This window comes from Stegodyphus dumicola, chromosome 2 (genome assembly GCF_044657685.1).
Source record: "Stegodyphus dumicola isolate Sdum_Otavi_A_Nest chromosome 2, ASM4465768v1".
In the NCBI taxonomy this organism is placed as follows: domain Eukaryota; kingdom Metazoa; phylum Arthropoda; class Arachnida; order Araneae; family Eresidae; genus Stegodyphus; species Stegodyphus dumicola.
In genome coordinates, this window is record NC_140769.1 from 269,137,712 (window position 1) to 269,156,021 (window position 18,310).

At 33.3% G+C, this 18,310-nt stretch overlaps 1 protein-coding gene across 1 annotated transcript in view; it reads left to right on the top strand.

Annotated features, from left to right (window-relative positions):
• Positions 1–4,695: 4,695 nt before the first annotated feature.
• Positions 4,696–18,310, top strand: part of LOC118197686 (F-box/LRR-repeat protein 2) — a 114,285-nt gene continuing 100,670 nt past the window's right edge. The window contains exons 1-2 of the mRNA XM_035369226.2: positions 4,696–4,807; positions 5,876–5,980. Coding sequence (XP_035225117.1) covers positions 5,951–5,980 — 30 coding nt within the window. The 5' untranslated portion in view covers positions 4,696–4,807; positions 5,876–5,950. The remainder of the gene's footprint in view (positions 4,808–5,875; positions 5,981–18,310) is intronic.

An 18,310-nucleotide genomic window follows, 5' to 3' on the forward strand; every position in this document is an offset into this window, starting at 1 on the left:
TTATCTGTGTTCTCTTTGTGGGTGGACGCGTGGCCATCCACAGCTGACTTTGTTAATATAAAACCAGACTCTTTGAAGTATATGTCCCTCGGAGTGGACCGAGGGATATTACCGTCATGGATTGCCTCTAAGGGTGGGGACGTTTAACTGTGTAAGGCGGCATTAAGCTTGTCAGGTCTGGGTGCCCCTTCTCCCTGGTACAGTATCCTCCTTGAAGGCCATTTTGGTCCCATCTTGGTTATCTCCGTGTATTACTCTTTAGCCAAAAGATTTAAAATTCCAGATTTTAATGCCCTTTTTGGAGTTAACTACAAAATTTTAATTTTATTTGTGGTTTCAACTCAGTGTGAACTTCGTGGAATTCAAGAATTAAAAACTGTACCGCTAAGGCTCTAATTTTAAACACAGTTTGTCTGTCTGATAAAATGTGTGTTTTCAAATATGAACACACGTATATGTATTCGTAGTTATCCTGGGTATTTTACTTACCAGCAATCCGAGAAAAGTTCCTCTTTTAATATTATTTAATGAATTATTTTATGATCACCGTCAGGTGGCAACGTTCTTCATGCAAGCTTTGTGGTACAGAAGCTGTTGCGTGAGGCATTTCTTTTAATATTTTGATTGTTTCTTGCAAAGTGACTTCCCCATTATAGTGTGTGTGTAACTTATCTCACTTGCTTGACAGTCACATCAGAACAAGTCTACGAAATTAATCAACACCAACCTCTCGAGAGCACTTTCGACTCGCCATATATTTATAGTACCCCCATGCTGCAAGTACACTATATATTTACAAATATCCATGCCTTCTCTGGGGTTCGAACTCGTGCCCTTATTCAGTAGGCTTATTAAGTTGATTAAGTATTCATTTATTATGTCAGTGTAAAATTCATATTACTCTGGACCATATTTCTTGCACGAAGAGATTAAATTCATGCTTTCCACTCCTGACGACTTATAAATTTCGATCACAAACGAGACCAGAATCAGGAAACATTGGAAAAACCGCTTATAGCAAGAATCAAATCACCATACATACAAGCAAACTACCTAAAAATGTACAACCAAGAAGTATAATGAAGGTTTTTTTATTTTTAAGGTGGCTACATTGCAATTAACAATAATTTAGGGCGGAAAATTTTCAAAGCGTTGCCACACACACATACACAAAAGCAAAGGAGGAAAAAAGAAAGAACAGGATCCATCTATTCAAGGAATGATATTGCTAATTTCCTAACTAATAGTTTGGAAGAGAAACTTATTTCAGGTAACGACAATGTATATCTTCAGTTTTTAGATTTGACTCATTAGATTTCTTTATTTCTTTTCATGCGAACTTATTTATATTACCTTTCCGATCAAAGAGAAAAATATGATAGCTACTTATGGAAAATGTTAACCTTAAACTGTCATAGATGTTGAACAAATATTTATCGATTTTGAAAGCGATTTGTCATACGTCGATCTTTACCAAGAGTAATAATGTTTTGATTCCAGAGATAGGGAAAGTGCTTCTTTATCATCTGAATAGATCGGAAAGATTGGGATAATCTCATCATATAAAAAACTTTGAGAAGTTCATGAACGAATAACATTTTTAGCTCTCAGCGTTTCCATCTGTGACACTTTTTTTACTTCGCGTACCTCGCCAAGAAAGAAAACTTTAGACATATTTGTTGCTTGCTATCATAGAAAATATGGTGATAGGATGCAATATGGACCAATCGGAAAAAAGCTAGCTTATTCATCGGCCGTCCACCATTGGCCGAGTGTAAAATCGCTGATCATTGCTAGCTCATGAGTACGAATCTTAGGAAACGGGCTGCCTGGATTTGTCTTATTGTGGTTTTCCCCCATAAGTTTCGCGGATAAGCAAAATTCCCTTGGAAAGTCTTTCACGAAGAAATCCCTTTCCTTAGGCAGGTAGTCCTTCCGGGCTTTGCAGTATTCAAATAAACCTAACTATCAACTGGGACATGAACCAAAATAACATTGAGTTAATAATGCTCAGTGATCACATCTGTTTGGCCACAGATGAGCCATTTAGTTCGGGAAAAGAGTTCTTAAAGAGAAGGATCTCAAAGCCAGGTTTCGTTTTTATAATTGACAAAAAAGGAGTAACAGTTAACTTGTTAAGCCTGTTTTGAATGGGAGTGTACTGGGCCTAGTTAGTTAATCTCAAGCGCAATGTATAGCATCTTTATTAGGGTGTAGCGAACTCGAGAGTCAATCAAACGCTCGCAATGCTAAGCAGTTCAAATAGCCGTCTAGTGCCCAAAAGTTCTGTTGCAATAGGGTACGGAATTCAACTGCGAAGTAACAAACCCTAGACTAAATTACATTGTTATTATAATCTGTTAAGGGCATGTGAAACTTGCGTGCTACTACACTTTTCAATGGTGCAAACATATGGCAACAAGAGCAAGCAACTACATACAGAGCAGCACCAAGCGAGCATATCCCCAAGTGATTGCTACAGTTGAGACCCATAGAACTACACTCTTCCGTTCATTGGGGATAATTGACGAATTACATCACACACGACAAGACGTTTCTTCAAACACACTCGACCTCACGACCTAACGGTGACACACTTAACAGGCCGAGGTCTCTCAACCACACTCATTCATACAATAATGGGTCCAACTAAGCATTGTCCATACACTAGAGTAATCACATCAGCGCATCGGGCTTACAGCCACGCCAACAACGCAGGATCAGTTCACGCAGACGAGTCTCACCTCTTCATGTCGCCTCAGAAATGCTTGGAAAGGTGGTGTGTAGCGATCTCGAGAAGCAATCAAATTCTCGCATAACACAGGAGCTCGAATATTACACACAGACAATCTACAGCAAGAGAGCCCTTTTATGAGAGCTACGATTTCCACGTAACAGACACATGATTGAAATTCCAAGGTTATTATAATCTTCAAGGGTGCACGACATTCGCGCGTTACTGCACCTGCTATTAATGCGAATGCACGGCGACACTAACGGCCAACTACATATCAAGCAGTACCAAGAGAATATACCGCAAAGTGATCGCTACAAAGGACTCCAAAAGTTTACTTTTCTGGTTTTTCCTAAAGAAAATAGTATTATGAAGAACTGCACGATGATCTCGGGCCTCCCTGAAATTTGGATCCGTACTCCCTGTCTTTTACTCTTTAGAAATGGAATTTTTTTTTATCTCTTTGGTCAATTTTATAAGATGAGAATACTGTCGTATCTTATAAAATTGACCAAAGAAAGCTGTAGAGAAAGATTGCCGTTAAATTATCGGGGTTCCTGACAAAGGTCTATTTCAAGAAGAAATTTTGAATACACTGAACAATAAATACTTAAAAACATTGCACATTAGAATGGCAAGTTTGGGCATTGGATGGAAAACAATGGCATTTCAGTATCCTGCAGATTTATTGGATAAATCTCAAAACAATGCCGCCTTAACAGCATTTTGTGCCTCTGAGCAAATGAGTGTATACTGAGGCGCCTACGACAACCACACACAGATGAAATGTAAACGAATTAACAAAGGACACTCATGCCAGTCAGTCCCTGCGTTAAAATGGCCCGGTCTAAAACTTTTTATTGAAATGAAAGCCCTTTGATGATAATGTATCCAGAGGTAAATTAAATGTCAGAATCAATACGAGTATAAATAAATACGAGTAAAAGCTAGCTTTAAACGTTTTATTTCCATTCTCTAGAGCAAAAGTCTCTCCCTAGATAAATGAATACTAATTGGAAAAAATAAAGATTTTAAAAAATGTAGTACTAATGATATCTAGACTAGGATAGAGATTTCTCACTACTAATTATTTTGCTAGACTGTAAGCCGACTCACTCACCAACACTTATTTTGAATCGGTGATGAGATTAATTCTGTTTTAATGTACGAAAACTAAAGCTTGTAATGTCTGGTTTTCTAGACATTAAGTTCTCATTTAATTGTAAAGTTCGAGACTGATGATTAAAGATCGAAAGCAAAATTATTAAAAAATTAGTTTTTAAATTTAAGGATAACTTAGATAATACGACTAATTTGCCACTTATCTTCAGCAAAGGTAAAAAATGAAGTTATTTACAGCAACTTTATTTTAATTTCTCGCCCAAATAAATAAACAAATAAAATAAAATAAACGTGGACCATTTAAAGTGAATACTTTTAGTGAATGTAATCTTTGATAATAAAAAAAAGAAAGAAAGCAAAAGTAATAACTAGGTATTCATACTCTTTCCCTAAATATCACGGAAGCAAAGATCACTTTGGAAGCTTTGAACTGAAATTTATTTTGTTAGTCCTGTTTAAAATGAGCACAGCGGTAGAATGTTGCGTAATAGCAGAAGAAGAAGCATTACAAGAAGGACACACGCAGGATTTTATCGAATTTCGAGTACTGATAAGTTTTGTAAAACTGGAAAATGTGCCTGTGTAAATCACCATAATGTAATTTTGAAATTAAAGTATGTGTATTTCAATAAATTATAAAATCCCTTCGACACTACAAATTGAGACTATTATTGATTATCAATATATTGATGGTTTTATTTTTAAACTTATTTCTTTTAAATATGATTTATTTGATTTGAATATAAATGTAAATTGACTAATTTATTACATTGATTTTATTCGCTCATTTCTTTGCGGCTTTTGCGGTCGTCGTCACGTCAAAACATTGTGACGATATGTATGAGTGTAGCCAACCAGCTGTTTTGTTGTGATTGTTGATGATGCGAGGATAAAGAATGTAGCTCTCAACAATAGGAAAATATGAACCTTACAGCGAGAGCTAAAATTGAGGTGTTTGTCTACTTTTTTGTTATTAACTTCAATATGAGATTTAGAAGAAAAATTAATGAATTATAGACGAAATCATTATCGATTCGTGTATAACTGCGCATTTTCTTTCATTAGTTTGGAATCGTGAATAATGACACAATGCCCTTTGTGTACGTTGTGGCAATTTATTTTAGTGGGTGTTTTTAGATAGAATGATATTTATACATTTTATCTTGCATATTTTTCGCTGCAAGTTAACTGAAAATTATTTAATAATTTAGATTGCGACCTTTATAATCGAAGATGAAGATCCGAATGTGCCTAGAGGGTATTCGGTTAAGTTTTTCCGAGGAATTAATTCAAGTAACGAAGTATTGTAATATATCAGTGTATTTGCATTAGCTGTTTTATATTTATTTGAACTTGAGGGATTTGATTTTGAAATTTTTCTCATGTGTTAAAAAAATTTCAGCTTTCCTTTGGAGTACCAGTTCTCAAACTGGGGTTATGCAAGTAGTTTTGCTGTCAGTTTCACCTTTTATGTTAGGTGTGATTAATTTCGGTAATTTTTTAAATACGATTCCCTATTAAATTTATATATCTTTAAATCTCGTAAGCAGCAGTGATTTTGTGTGTACTACTTATAATTGGTATGCCATAAATATTCCTTCGTTTGAATACAGTTTAAAAATGATTTTAAACTTATTTGTTGTAGGAGAATTAAAATGTATATCTCCATTTAAAAACTATGTGCGCTCTTGCAAACTATGATTTTTCATTATTACTTATGTTAAAGATGATTGATAACTGTGAATGATATGCATGCCTTTGGGGGAAACCTTTCTGTAAATTGGAGATAAAATACTTAAATATGTTCTTGAACGGTTTTATTTTAATTTTCAATTAAATTATTTATTTAATGCTGTGTTGTCATTTTTTATATTTAATTTAGATTCATTTTATATCCCTAGATCTTTTTTTGTGTTGAATTTGATTTATTCATGATACTTGATTTGTTGTTTATTTTATTTTCACTATGTAACTTTCATTTTGAAAATCCTGAATATTTCTATGTAACTTGTTTCTTAGAAAACTGGATTGTTTTTGAGATCTCTGATGCATTTGTGAATTATGGAAGTGAATTCCTCAACAGGAAGCTAAATCATGTTAAAAAAAATTAGAAAAATGGCAAAGGTATGTTAGAGGCTTGGTGTTAGTAATTGAAAACATGCTTGAACAAATTATTCTTCATGTGTTATTGTGTTAGATTTTTTAGGGTTTCGAAGGCATAGCCTAAAATTTGGTATTGAAGCATTACTTAGATAATAAATTTTCTGTTGTCTTTGTATGGTGGTTGTCCTTGCTGTGGCTTTTGAATAAATCTGTTTGTGTCAAGTTCTCAATTCCTTATATTCCTCTGTTGTTGCTTTGTTCTTGTTAATTTTGCAAGTTCATCATATGTAATTTTTAAATTTTGCCTTCGAAACCCTACAGCTTAGCTCTCAGATTTGTGTTTTAGTAACATATTTACTAAAGAAACGTTATTGATATCTTATCTTGCCAAACTAACTTGGTTCCATTTTATGGCTGTTAAGTTTTTCATGATTAATTTGATGTCATTGATGATCATTTCTTGTTAAAGATAATTTAATTTCAGTCAAGCTATAAATGAAATTGATGAACCAATGTTTCTTTTTTTTTTTTTTTCTTTTTTTTATTTTGAGATAAATTTTTGTTCGATGCTGTAAATGCAAAGTTTGAGAGTTTTGTTGGCTGTTTTGCAGACATGTCGGTTGTACTGATCTACTAAAAGTTAATTATCAATGGGAAAAACAAATAAATCGTGAAAATTTTAAATTATCGTATATTTTTAAAAAATAAAATGATTTTGGCCTGTTTCATTTTCATAAAGTACTTCAGTGTTACAGAATTTAAATGTACTTTTAAGGAAGGGTTTACTATTTCAAGAAACATTGAAATAGTTTTTTAAATTCATATATTTATTTTTACAAATTTTGTTCAGGTTAATTATGTATTTAGTTTATATCAATTCATTTTATGTATTTACTTGTAATTTTATGCCTTTAATGAAATAGCACAATAGTAATAATTAGTGTCTCTGTTATAGAATTTTTCAAAATATATATAATTTTATATTTTGAAATGAAGGCTCTTTTTTAAATTTTGAGGTTGTCAATGTTTTTTTCACCCTTGAAGGATTTTATTGTGAATGAAGAAAGCTGTGAATAACACTGGCGAACAGCAGTTTTGTTTTCTTTGACGTGTCATTTATTTTTGATAATTTTTTACCTCTGAATCCAAAAGTAACCCAGATTGTTTCAGGAGACCCACTTTTATATGGAGAGGTAGAAATATGTTTTTTCTGTTGACAATTGGCTGATGTAAAATATTTGACTCGCCAGGTTTCTGGTTGTATCTTGGTGGCCAATTCAACTGCACCCAGTACTTCTCATGAGCTCTACTTGTCCTACATACATAAAAAGAGGGATGCTTGGTATATCCACGTTGTTGGGTTAGGTGGAAGTGGACCATTTTAAGCTCAGCAAAGATGATTTATTGGTGCATGTGATATTGCAACAAATCAACGATTCTCTTTATACCTTCTTATTCTTCACACAAAAAAGCTGAATAGCCTATTGGAACGGCATTAAATAAATTTCCATTGTGAAAGAGGGCACACATCAAGCTCCGCTTTGAGTTATCAATGAACAGCTGCCATTGATTAGCATTATAGACTGAAGTTTCTAGCTCATCCATTAAAACATGTACATTTTAGCAATAAACCAATTCATTATCACTTCCAAAGTATTACAGAAACGCACTTTCTCTTGATCGAAAATAGGTTCTTTTCAAGAAAGTTTTTCAGTTTTTCTCTTAACTGTCATGATGCTAACAGCTCTGAAGCTTATTTGGATATTTTCAAATCTCGTGCCAAATCATTCAACTAATGCTGGTCCTTCCAAACGGAATCATCTTCAATTTCAAAATCTTCATCGTTGGTTCATTTCGATATTCGCCAGAATTGTATTTTCAAAGAGGGTGATTCTTTGAAAACTGGTACTGGGATGGAGTATTCTATTTCCCATAATCTGTATAAATCTTATGGGAAATAGAATACTCCATTTTGCATTTGCTTTTTGTGTTACATCCTGATGTTTTTGTTGAATGAAGCTGTCACCAAATCATAAATAAACCAGATGGAAATTTGGAACATGTTCACTTAATCCGCATCCGTAAACTGTTGACGCACTGCTTGTACGTGTTGTGAGAGGCACATGATTTATTTGATCACCAATTTTTATTTTGAAATAGGCTTGCTTAACAGATGTACTGATGTTAGTCCTTTGATTGGGAATTGTACAACTACCACATATATCACAAAATAATAATAATAATAATAATAATCGGAGATCTTTAACTCTTTCAGGGTTATGGCTGTAAACATCCATATCAAAAAATGACTTTTTCATTTATTATGTGGGAAAATTTTTACAAGGTCATGATAGAAAGAAAAAGAATCCATGTACAATGGATAAAATAGTACATAAAAGAGTCATTTTGAAATTATAATTTGAAAAATACCACTTATTCATGATTATTGAAATTTTAAGGTCTAACTCGTAACACTTGGAGGGTCAAGCACTTCTGACACTAACTAGCAGAAGTAGACATAAGGAAAGGTTTCAGTTGATGTATAAATAAAACCTAAACACTGCTGACCTTGTATGCAACAATAACTCGGACTCCATATCAGATTGTGCTTCATTATATCAGAGCGACACACACATCTCACTACAATATCTTGGACATAACTGAACTAGTCTAGGCAAGTATGCATCTGTTGTTGGCTTCCTACGGCATCATTCACCACTTGTCATCAATTGGAGGATTTATGTCAGACAGTGGGAAAGTATTACTTCTTATGATCCACGTTTCATGCCACAAAAAATGGTCACATTTACATAAGGTGTAGAGAAAAACTTAATAGAAGGTAGAAAACTTCAGTTTTGAAATTAGCATAACCAGTTTAAATAACTCAAAATAGGAACTTGACATGAATTTTATTACAAAAGTTCCCAAATGTTGTTTGTTAGCTGGATATCCCAGTCAGTTTTAATGAAAAGAACTGAACTCTGCACTGCTGTTCTTAAGCCTTCAACCCTTAATATTGAAATATACCATAGATGAAAATCTATTTCAATTACCACTAAAGCATGTTACTAAATGTGTAGAAGCCAATTTTATCATTGTAGCTCAAGGCGAGCGTTAGATATTTTGATATATTTTCAGTTTATCAGTAGAATAGCAAATGTCGAGAGATTTGTAGCTGTTAAAAATTTTTTACTTCTTAGGAACTCATTCCTCTAAATGAACTTTCTGTTGTACAAGAAATGCATTGCTAGGTTATGCAAATATTTTAGCAGATTAGGATAATTTTATTACTAAAATCTGGAATAATGTTGTCACAGGATTAGGAAGATCTTGTTTTATGCTAGTGACTAAAATAGTTATTAAAATATAGTATGGGACGAATCTTTTATTTTTATCCTAATTTTACAGATGTTTATGAAAGATAATAATTCTATTAGTATTTTGTGTTCATCATTTATTAAGCCTCTCACATCTTGCGATTTCCACAAGCAAAATAGAAGTAGCAAAATGATGCATTTTTTCCGTTTATTTAACTGTGCAACCCGTTCATGGTTTCATTTCGGCTTTTCTGTGATGTTTATTCAGATCTGGGTTAACTGATGGCATTAGCTGTTCATATTTCTGCAAAATACACAAACACGTTTTACACCATTTTGCGCACTCTTCTTAAAGCTCAAAGATGTCTGTAGTTCAACTTTCAATTGCATGCATTGCATGCAACTAACTGCTCAACATTTTGCTAGATATATATCCACCAATTCCATCAAGAAAGAAACTTGTAGACATTGTGCTGTTTGTTTCTAAAAAAAGGAACTGAAACTGGGTAAAAAAATTCTCAAAGAAATGGGTATATTTGGTGCAAAGGAGAGTGAGGTAGGATACCTCGAGCCTTGTTTCGAACTTTATCATATTACACTTACTTTCTAATAAATATTTTGTAAATTTTCATTAGTATATGCATTTTACCATTATATTTTATAAAATAAATCATAATTTAACCCAGATTAATTTTCAAAATTTTTCTTTTGTATGATTATTCTTCAGTTAAATTTTCCGACAACACTTTTTTAAGATCTAATTCTATACTGAAATGAAAACTCTTTTACAAAAAATGTTTGTATATTTTAACTCTAAAATATATGCAGATTTGAAATGTGTAAATAAAATATTATGCAATGTTTTAACCTATTTTGACAAAAAATTACGCAGCGAAAGGGTTAAAGACAACTTCGTACAGCATTATCTGGTTAGTAACCATTAGAGATTGATTGAAGCAGTAATACTAGAATGCTGTGATAAGATTTTTAAGTTTTAAGCCTGTATCAGCATTGGAAATTTAATACTATTTGGTTAGTCTGTGGTGGCATGCAGCAAAATCATCTCTTGAAATTTCCAAGTTTGGGTTGGGGGTGGGGCAGGGCAGGATATGAATAATAATGATGTTATATGGAATGGCAGACAAGCAGGCATGGAAGTGTGCAAAACACTTGCTGAATGTGTAGTACTTAAAAATGGATGAATATCTGAAATAACAGATGCAAAACTGCTCTCTGTCCTATGGAAGAATCTTCCAAATAATTGCACATTCAAGATTTTTTAAGCTGTGTACATAATTGGTTCTATTAATTATTTCTGTGAGTTGCAAGGTAAGGTAAATGACTTATGACTTTCAGCCCTGTAATAATATACTGTAAATATAGAATTTTTAAAATGCACTGTTACCCATAATAAATTATGGATTGAGCACTTTATTCGAGGATCAAAGCATGCATATAAGGAAGCCTGAGAGCTTCCACACATCAGAAGATTCCAAATTTCTTTTGCTGGCAAGTTATGATTACTGTGTTTTATGGTCGGAAATGCACGGTTCTTATCATATTCTTGAAAAGAAGAGCAATAATTCACATAACTTACATGCAACCCTGAAATGTTTATGAATTGGCAGCAGTTGTCAGTTTTAAGATTTTTATAAAAGGTGCATTACTTCTGCAAAATATTGCATGCTCAGAGATGACTGCCATATTTGTGAACTGTTGTAGCATATTTGTTGAGAGCTTAGGACCATCTGCTAGTCTAGGCAACTATGCATCTGTCTCTGGCTTCCTACGGTGTCATTCACATGGATCTGGCACTAAGTGTTTATATCCTCTTTTCATTTCTCAAAGACCATCTTAATAACAGTAAATTGATGAGATTATTAAAGTAATGGTAATGTTGATGCAGTGACTTTAATATCTGATGCGCAATGTTTTGCAGGATGAATGCTAGAAAACTTATCCTCTGCATAGGCAAATCATTCAAACCAGTTATGGGAATTTAATGGGAAAATAAAGTTGTCGTTATGTAACAGAATGTATTGCTTGATGTGCCTAAGTCTTGTAACCATTTTAATTGAGATGTTTGTACTTAATCTGTCAAGAAAGGCTCCTTTCATAAAATGAAAATAATAAAGATTTAATAGGAGCAGAAGAAGTAATATGCATCATTTATTGTTATCAGTGCAAAATTGTTTATTAGCATAATAATTGTGTCTTAATAAGTGATGTTATCAAATAGTGTGAACTATGTGATCGCATTGTGATCAAGCAACAATGTGATAATCATTTTGTTCTAAAAAATTATTGTTCAAAGTTTAATTTTCACATAGCTTTCCTTGTTCTTGAGTTACGGCTGCAGTTTCCTTTCATTCAATTTTTCAACATTGTGGTGATCCAGGTCTTATATTTGAAGATCATCATTTTCAAATATTTTCAGAAATTCACAAATTTTTTGGTCTGATAAGCTGTGCCGGGCACCGTATATCACTATATGGGATTGTTTATGCTTAAAGGCTTTCAGTTTTAGAAGGAATGCTGTTCTGGAAGACTTAGGGAGATTGGTTCATACTTTCATTATGTATGGGAAACACTAGCAAAATGTTATGCAATCTGAATTTTTGCTAGGAATAAAAGTAAAGATGATTTATCGTGGCTCAGTTAACTCATCTTGGCTTCTGTTTCTTCACATCTTAATTTCTGTTCAATGCTGGGATCAAAAGCAAAGAAGAGGATGCTGTGATAAGATTTCTTTCTTTAAAGGGTACCATGGAAAGATTTGGACAAGATTTGCAATATAAGCCATTGTATGGGTTCTGATTTCCTGAGATTTCTGTAACAATTCTACATTGATGATGACAAATGCATAATATGTTTGTTTATTAAAGGTATTACAGTACAAAGTCCGTAATCCGCACTCGTCGGGACTTTGGTGATTCCAGATTAGGGTTTTTTCTGGATTATAGATCATCAATTTAAATCTGGTAAGATGGCATGCAGAAATTATACAGTTAAAAATATGAAATAAAGAGCAATTATGGTCTAAAGCAGTGGTCGGCAAAGTGCGGCTCCAGAGCCGCATGTGGCTCTTTGACTTCTTAAGTGCGGCTCTGGTACAAATACAAATGTGTTCGAATATAACCACCCAGCATATCGAAGATCTGAAATTAGTTTCGGCTTTATCAATAGCAATTGACGAGTCTTGTGACATAAATGATACAGCGCAAATTTCACTTTTTGTGAGATTTATGTCTCATACAGGCCCTATTTTAGGATATTTGCCACTCAAAGGTCAGACGCGTGGAGAAGATATCGCCAATACTGTAATTGAGTGTATGGATAAACATCATATTCCCCTCGATAAAATTGTCTCGATTTCAACAGATGGGGCCAAAAGTATGACCGGCGTAGGAAAAGGGGTTGTTGCTATTTTGAAAGAAAAAATTACTCACGAGATACTTGTTTGCCATTGTATCATTCACCAAGAAGCGGTTTGTGCGCAAACATTTCCGGAAGAAATTGTAAGGTTATGGAATTAGTAATTACCATTATCAACTCCATCTTAGCTAAAGCTCTTAATCATCGCCAATTCAAAGAATTTTTATTTGAAATGGAGAGTGAGTACGCTGATCTTCTGCTTCATAACAAGTTACATCGGTTATCAAGAGGGAATGTTTTAAAACGTTTCGCGTGCCTTTTTCCGGAAATTAAAGCATTTCTCCTTGAGAAGGGCGTTCACTATCCAGAACTAGCAGACGATCAGTGGATCCCAAACTTTTATTTCATGGTAGACGTTATGCCTCATCTAAATCAGCTTAATCGAAATTACAAGGGAAAGGAAACTTAATTTTTTTTATGTTAGAAGAAGTAATAACATTCGAAAACAAATTATCCATTTTTGCACAGGATTTTGAAAGGAAACATTGTTTCACTTTCCGAGCCTGCTGAAGCATCGCCAAGAAAAAATTTCCTCTATTGATAAACACCATTTTAAAACAGTAATTTTAAATATGAGGGAAGCATTTCTCAGCAGGTTTCAGTAATTTAAAAACAGCAGAGCAACTTTAGCATTTGTCAAAATTCCTCTTAATGCTACGATAACCGAGTTGAAATTTTCTCCTTTTGAAATTAATATTGGTAGCTTTGAAGTACAATTGCTGGATTTAAAAAACAAGGAGATATAGCGCTCTAAATTCGAACGTCTTTGTGTTGAATTGGAAATATTGGAGAAGAAAAAAGATCTTAGTTCACAACACAAGTGGTCTGCTTTGAATGACCTGGAGAAGGAAGACATGATCATTTTCAACGCTTGGAATGGGATTTCTGACTCTTACGATCAGCTGAAAAAGCTCGCGTTTGCTGTTCTTTTCCTTTTCAGTTCTACATATATATGCAAACAATCTTTTTCAAGCATGAACATTATCAAGAGTAAACTCAGAAGATGCCTTATTGATGAGAACTTGGAATCATGCCTAAAATTAGAAACAACAACATACAAACCTGACTTACTCAAACTTTCCAAGGAGATGCAAGCACATTGTTCGCATTAATAAATATTAAGTATTAAATTTAGTTTTATTTAGTGTAATAAAAGTTTACTAAACAAGCAGATTTAGCTCCCAATTTTTTTTTAATTGTTGTAATGTTCATATTTGGCTCTTTGTCTAATAAGTTCGCTGACCACTGGTCTAAAGGGTATCAAAATTTACAAAAAAAATAAATAAAAAAATAAAAATAAAAAAATAAAAAAGCTTAATATTTATTTGTTTACTTTATTAAACATTTCTTTCAATGTAAGTTGTTTAAGTTGCTTCGTTTTTTGTGCTAATACTTTCTCTTTAATTCTATAAACAGGCCTAATTTCTTGTTCAGTTACAAAGTTCACTGTTCAAGTGCTGTAATTGCTGTGTCGAGAATACCAACTAACTTGACAACTGAAATTTTTTTGTTTTCAATAACCTCTGTCACTTTCTTCACTATCGGAAGCGGTATTTTCAGAATCTAGAACTATACTACAGATTTCACCGTCTGTTAATTAATTGATGATTAGAGCATTGTCGTCGCAATGAAAAACTTCTGTTATATCATCTTCATTTATTACCGCTTTTCCACATTTCTTTACAAAATCCAATAACTGGAAAATTTCACCTTTAGTTTGCGATATCCGAAAACCTTCAAATTCACGGCTATCATCTTCATTGTCCTCACCATGAAATATGGTAGCTGGCCATAAATTATGCCAAGCATTTTTTAACATATCTGGAGACACATCCTCCCACAATCTTGTGGTGCTATACACAGCAGATTTTATGCTAAAAAATTTCAAAATGTCTTGAATAGTCTTGCCATTGTTCAAGAAATTTAACATAGATTTAAAAAATGCTACTTTATATTTGTATTTCAGTGCGTGCACTATTCCCATATCCATAGGTTGAATGATAGACGTACAATTTGGAGGGAAGAATAATACGGATACATTATCTTTCACTAAAACTTTAAGTGAAGTATGCACCGAGCAGTTGTCAACAATCAGGACTATTTTTGAGTCATTAGGTAAACCAAGCGAATTCAAATGTCACCGAGCTTCGTGTATAAAAGGATTTTCAAACCAATCATTTATCTACGCTTGTGTTATCCATGCTCTTTTATTTGCGCAATATATAACGGGGAAAATCGTTACTCTTTTAAATGCTTCAGGTCATGCATGTTTTCCGACTTCGAAAAGTTTGAGCTTGTGCGTTCCTGCAGCATTTGCGCACGCTAAAATTGTTAGTTTTTGGAATCTTTGACACCAGTTGGAGCCTTTTCTGTAGAGGTTGCCAAGGTATTTCACGGTACATATTGCCAGAAAAGACCAGTTGCATCAGCATTGTAAATTTGTTCTGGAGATAATTGTTTACTAGTACAGTCAAAAGTCGTTAATTCGGACACCCATAATTCGGAATGATCTATAATCCGGACCTCAAAACTAAAAACTTTCTGCGCATGCGCCGCGTTGACACATGCGCATAGGCATTTACGCGTGCGCGTAACACCTTTTACGACTGCGCATGTGAGTGTGCGCAAGTGCAGAATACGTTTTCGCGTGCGCGTTTTATGTATAATGGACGTATAAGCTAAAATTATCTAATTATCTATTTCAGTTAATGTTGATGATTGCGTTGTTCCTTAATTTTCGAATTGGATCCGGCTTATTATTTTTTGCAGACTGTAAGAGCAATTTTATAAAAGTAAGCTTAAACTTTCAATTATATCAAATAGAATTTCCGATATATATTTGTTAATATGTAAAGGATCTAAAGTGAAAGTATGTTTTGAAATCCGAAATCTGTTTATCAATTTCGCGCTGCTCGGCGGGGGGGAACGCCGCAGCGGGCGCGTAATGAATTGGAAGTTGATCTGTCAGCACTATCCTTATCTTCAGGGCAGATGTTTTTATTTTATTTGGCTTATAATTCCTTACCAAATTAGTATTTCATCTCGATGTGCTCCGTCTTTGATATGATTTAAAACAAGTTCCTCGTCATTATAATTCTCTTCCGATAGCGAGGAAAGTAACAGAGCTTAGTGAAAACGAAAAAATTTCGATTGACAAATTAGTTGGTGTTCTCGACACAGCAATTATAGGACTTGAACAGCGGAACTTTGTAACTGAACAAGAAATTATGTCTGTTTAATAGAATTAAAGAGAAAGTATTATCACATGAAACGAAGCAAAACTTAAACAACTTACATTGAAAGAAATGTTTAATAAAATAAACAAATAAATATTAAGCTTTTTCTTTTTGCAAATTTTGATACCCTTTAGATAATAATTGTTCTTTATTTCATAAATTACAGTTTCATATTTTTAATTTTAGAATTTCTGCATGCCATCTTACAAGATTTAAACTGATGATCTATAATCCGGAAAAATCGATAATCCGGAATCGCCGAAGTCCCGACGAGTCCGGATTAACGACTTTTGACTGTAATGAGTTCAATGAATTCATGTGCAAATTGTTCAGCACCTTCAGTAGAAGCTTTTTCACATGAAATTTTTAATTGTTTTATACCATGGCAATTTTTAAGGACCCGTCAATGGCACGCCTTCGCTGTGACACTGCCTGACCCATTCAATCATCACTTTGTCACTATCGTCATTTTTAGCATAACGAACCCTTTTACTGTTATTCATTGTAAGTGGGGTGTCGGAATCCACAAAAAATTCAAATCGCCGAAGTTCCGATGAGTCCAGATTTCGGACTTTGTACTCTATTAATAAATAAGCAAATGAGTAACATATTGAGAAACTCAGATCCACCTCACAAAATTAAGTTTTGGTACTTGCATAATATCTTGCAGAGCATGAAAGTGTTCCCAAGCCACACAATTTAGCGATAAGCGTGATGTTACAACTCAGTGCTTTCATTTCATGCAACCTTGATTGATTGTGGATAAGCCCTTTAATTTTTATGAATTAACTGTTAATGGCTGGAATTTTCTTCTGTTTTGAGGGGGGGGGGTTACGTATACAAGAATTAGATGCATTATCATGCTTTTGGAGGAAATATGTGTTAGACGTTTGTATTTACTGAATCATTGGGTGCTAGATTGCAGAGGGTGAGATTGTTTGTAAGTAGCAGAATATATTCAAATATGTACCTATAGATGAAGAAGGCTACTTGGCTTTTGCAGAAGAAGAAAGTATTGATTGCATTATGTTTGTAGTTTTAAAATATTTATTCTGATAAATGAAAATATGATGGAATGAATGATTGTGAATAAATTAAATCAGCTATTCGTTAAGAAATGTCATACATCATAAAATTATTTAATATATTCATATTGGAGTTTTCTCACACAAGGTATAGTCCTCTTCCACATGTTAAATATATGATATAATGATAAAAAATCTGCACATAACCAAATACTTATTCAAGCCATTATGAGTTGTGAATTTAAGTTATTAAACCTTTGAGTGCACGTTTTACGGGTTTGTATCTGCTCATGAACACCTGTGTTGAAACTGCATTTAGTAGCTAAATTTGTATAATTACTTATTTTAGTCTTTGTTTCATAAACTCTCATTCATTAAGATAATATTTATATTATTAAAGAAAGCAAAATATTTTAAATTATAAATTAATACATGTATACTAAGAGACAAAAATTCTAATCACCAGATAAAGGAGGTCATGCAGTTCAGGGCAACATGTATTTATAAGTAAATGGTTGAGTATTAACTGAGGTTAAATATGATAAAATTCATAATCTGGAGAGTCACTTTTTATTGTTCCCCCCCCATTTAGTTTCCGCATTTTTTTACTGGTTTATTTAACTTTTTTATTAGCTTAGCTTAATTTTGTGAAGATGTGCTGTGTAGTTTTTAAAAATATCCAGCTTTGCTATAAAATATTATTTTAGCAACTATTGTTATAGATAGCAAGTATTATTTTTTATATTTATTAGGAAAATGTTGCAAGTTCAAATTTATTTAAATATAGCCTATAAATATGATTAATCTAGTATTAGTTAAACATATAATGGGAAAGCTTAATTGAGCTCAGCAAACCATTTTGGACTATATTCATAAACTAGGATTTGTTTGTAAATATTCCCAATAGTTGCCTCATGAGTTAAGTGAAAAAAAAAAAAAACATTGCAAGAAGTTGACATCTTTGCTTGCTCGAAAAAAAAAAAACACAAACCCTTCTTGGAGAGGATGATAACTCTTGATGAAATGTGAATTACCTACAAGAATGTTATTAGGAAAAGATCATACTCTGAGGCCGAGCAACCTGTCATCTTCACCTTCAAACCAAGCTTGAACCTGAATAAGAAAATGCTGTAATAGGACATCCAGTTAATAATACATTCCTTTTGAAATCTAATGAAAAGCTCAATTCGGAAAGATACTATCAGCAAGTGTATGATTTAAATAAAGCAGTCAAGGAAATGAAGCTGTCGATCTTCAATAGGAAGCACATTATACTACATCAAGATAATACTAAACCACGTGTTTTGATGACATGTCAGAAAATTGCAGAGCTAGTCT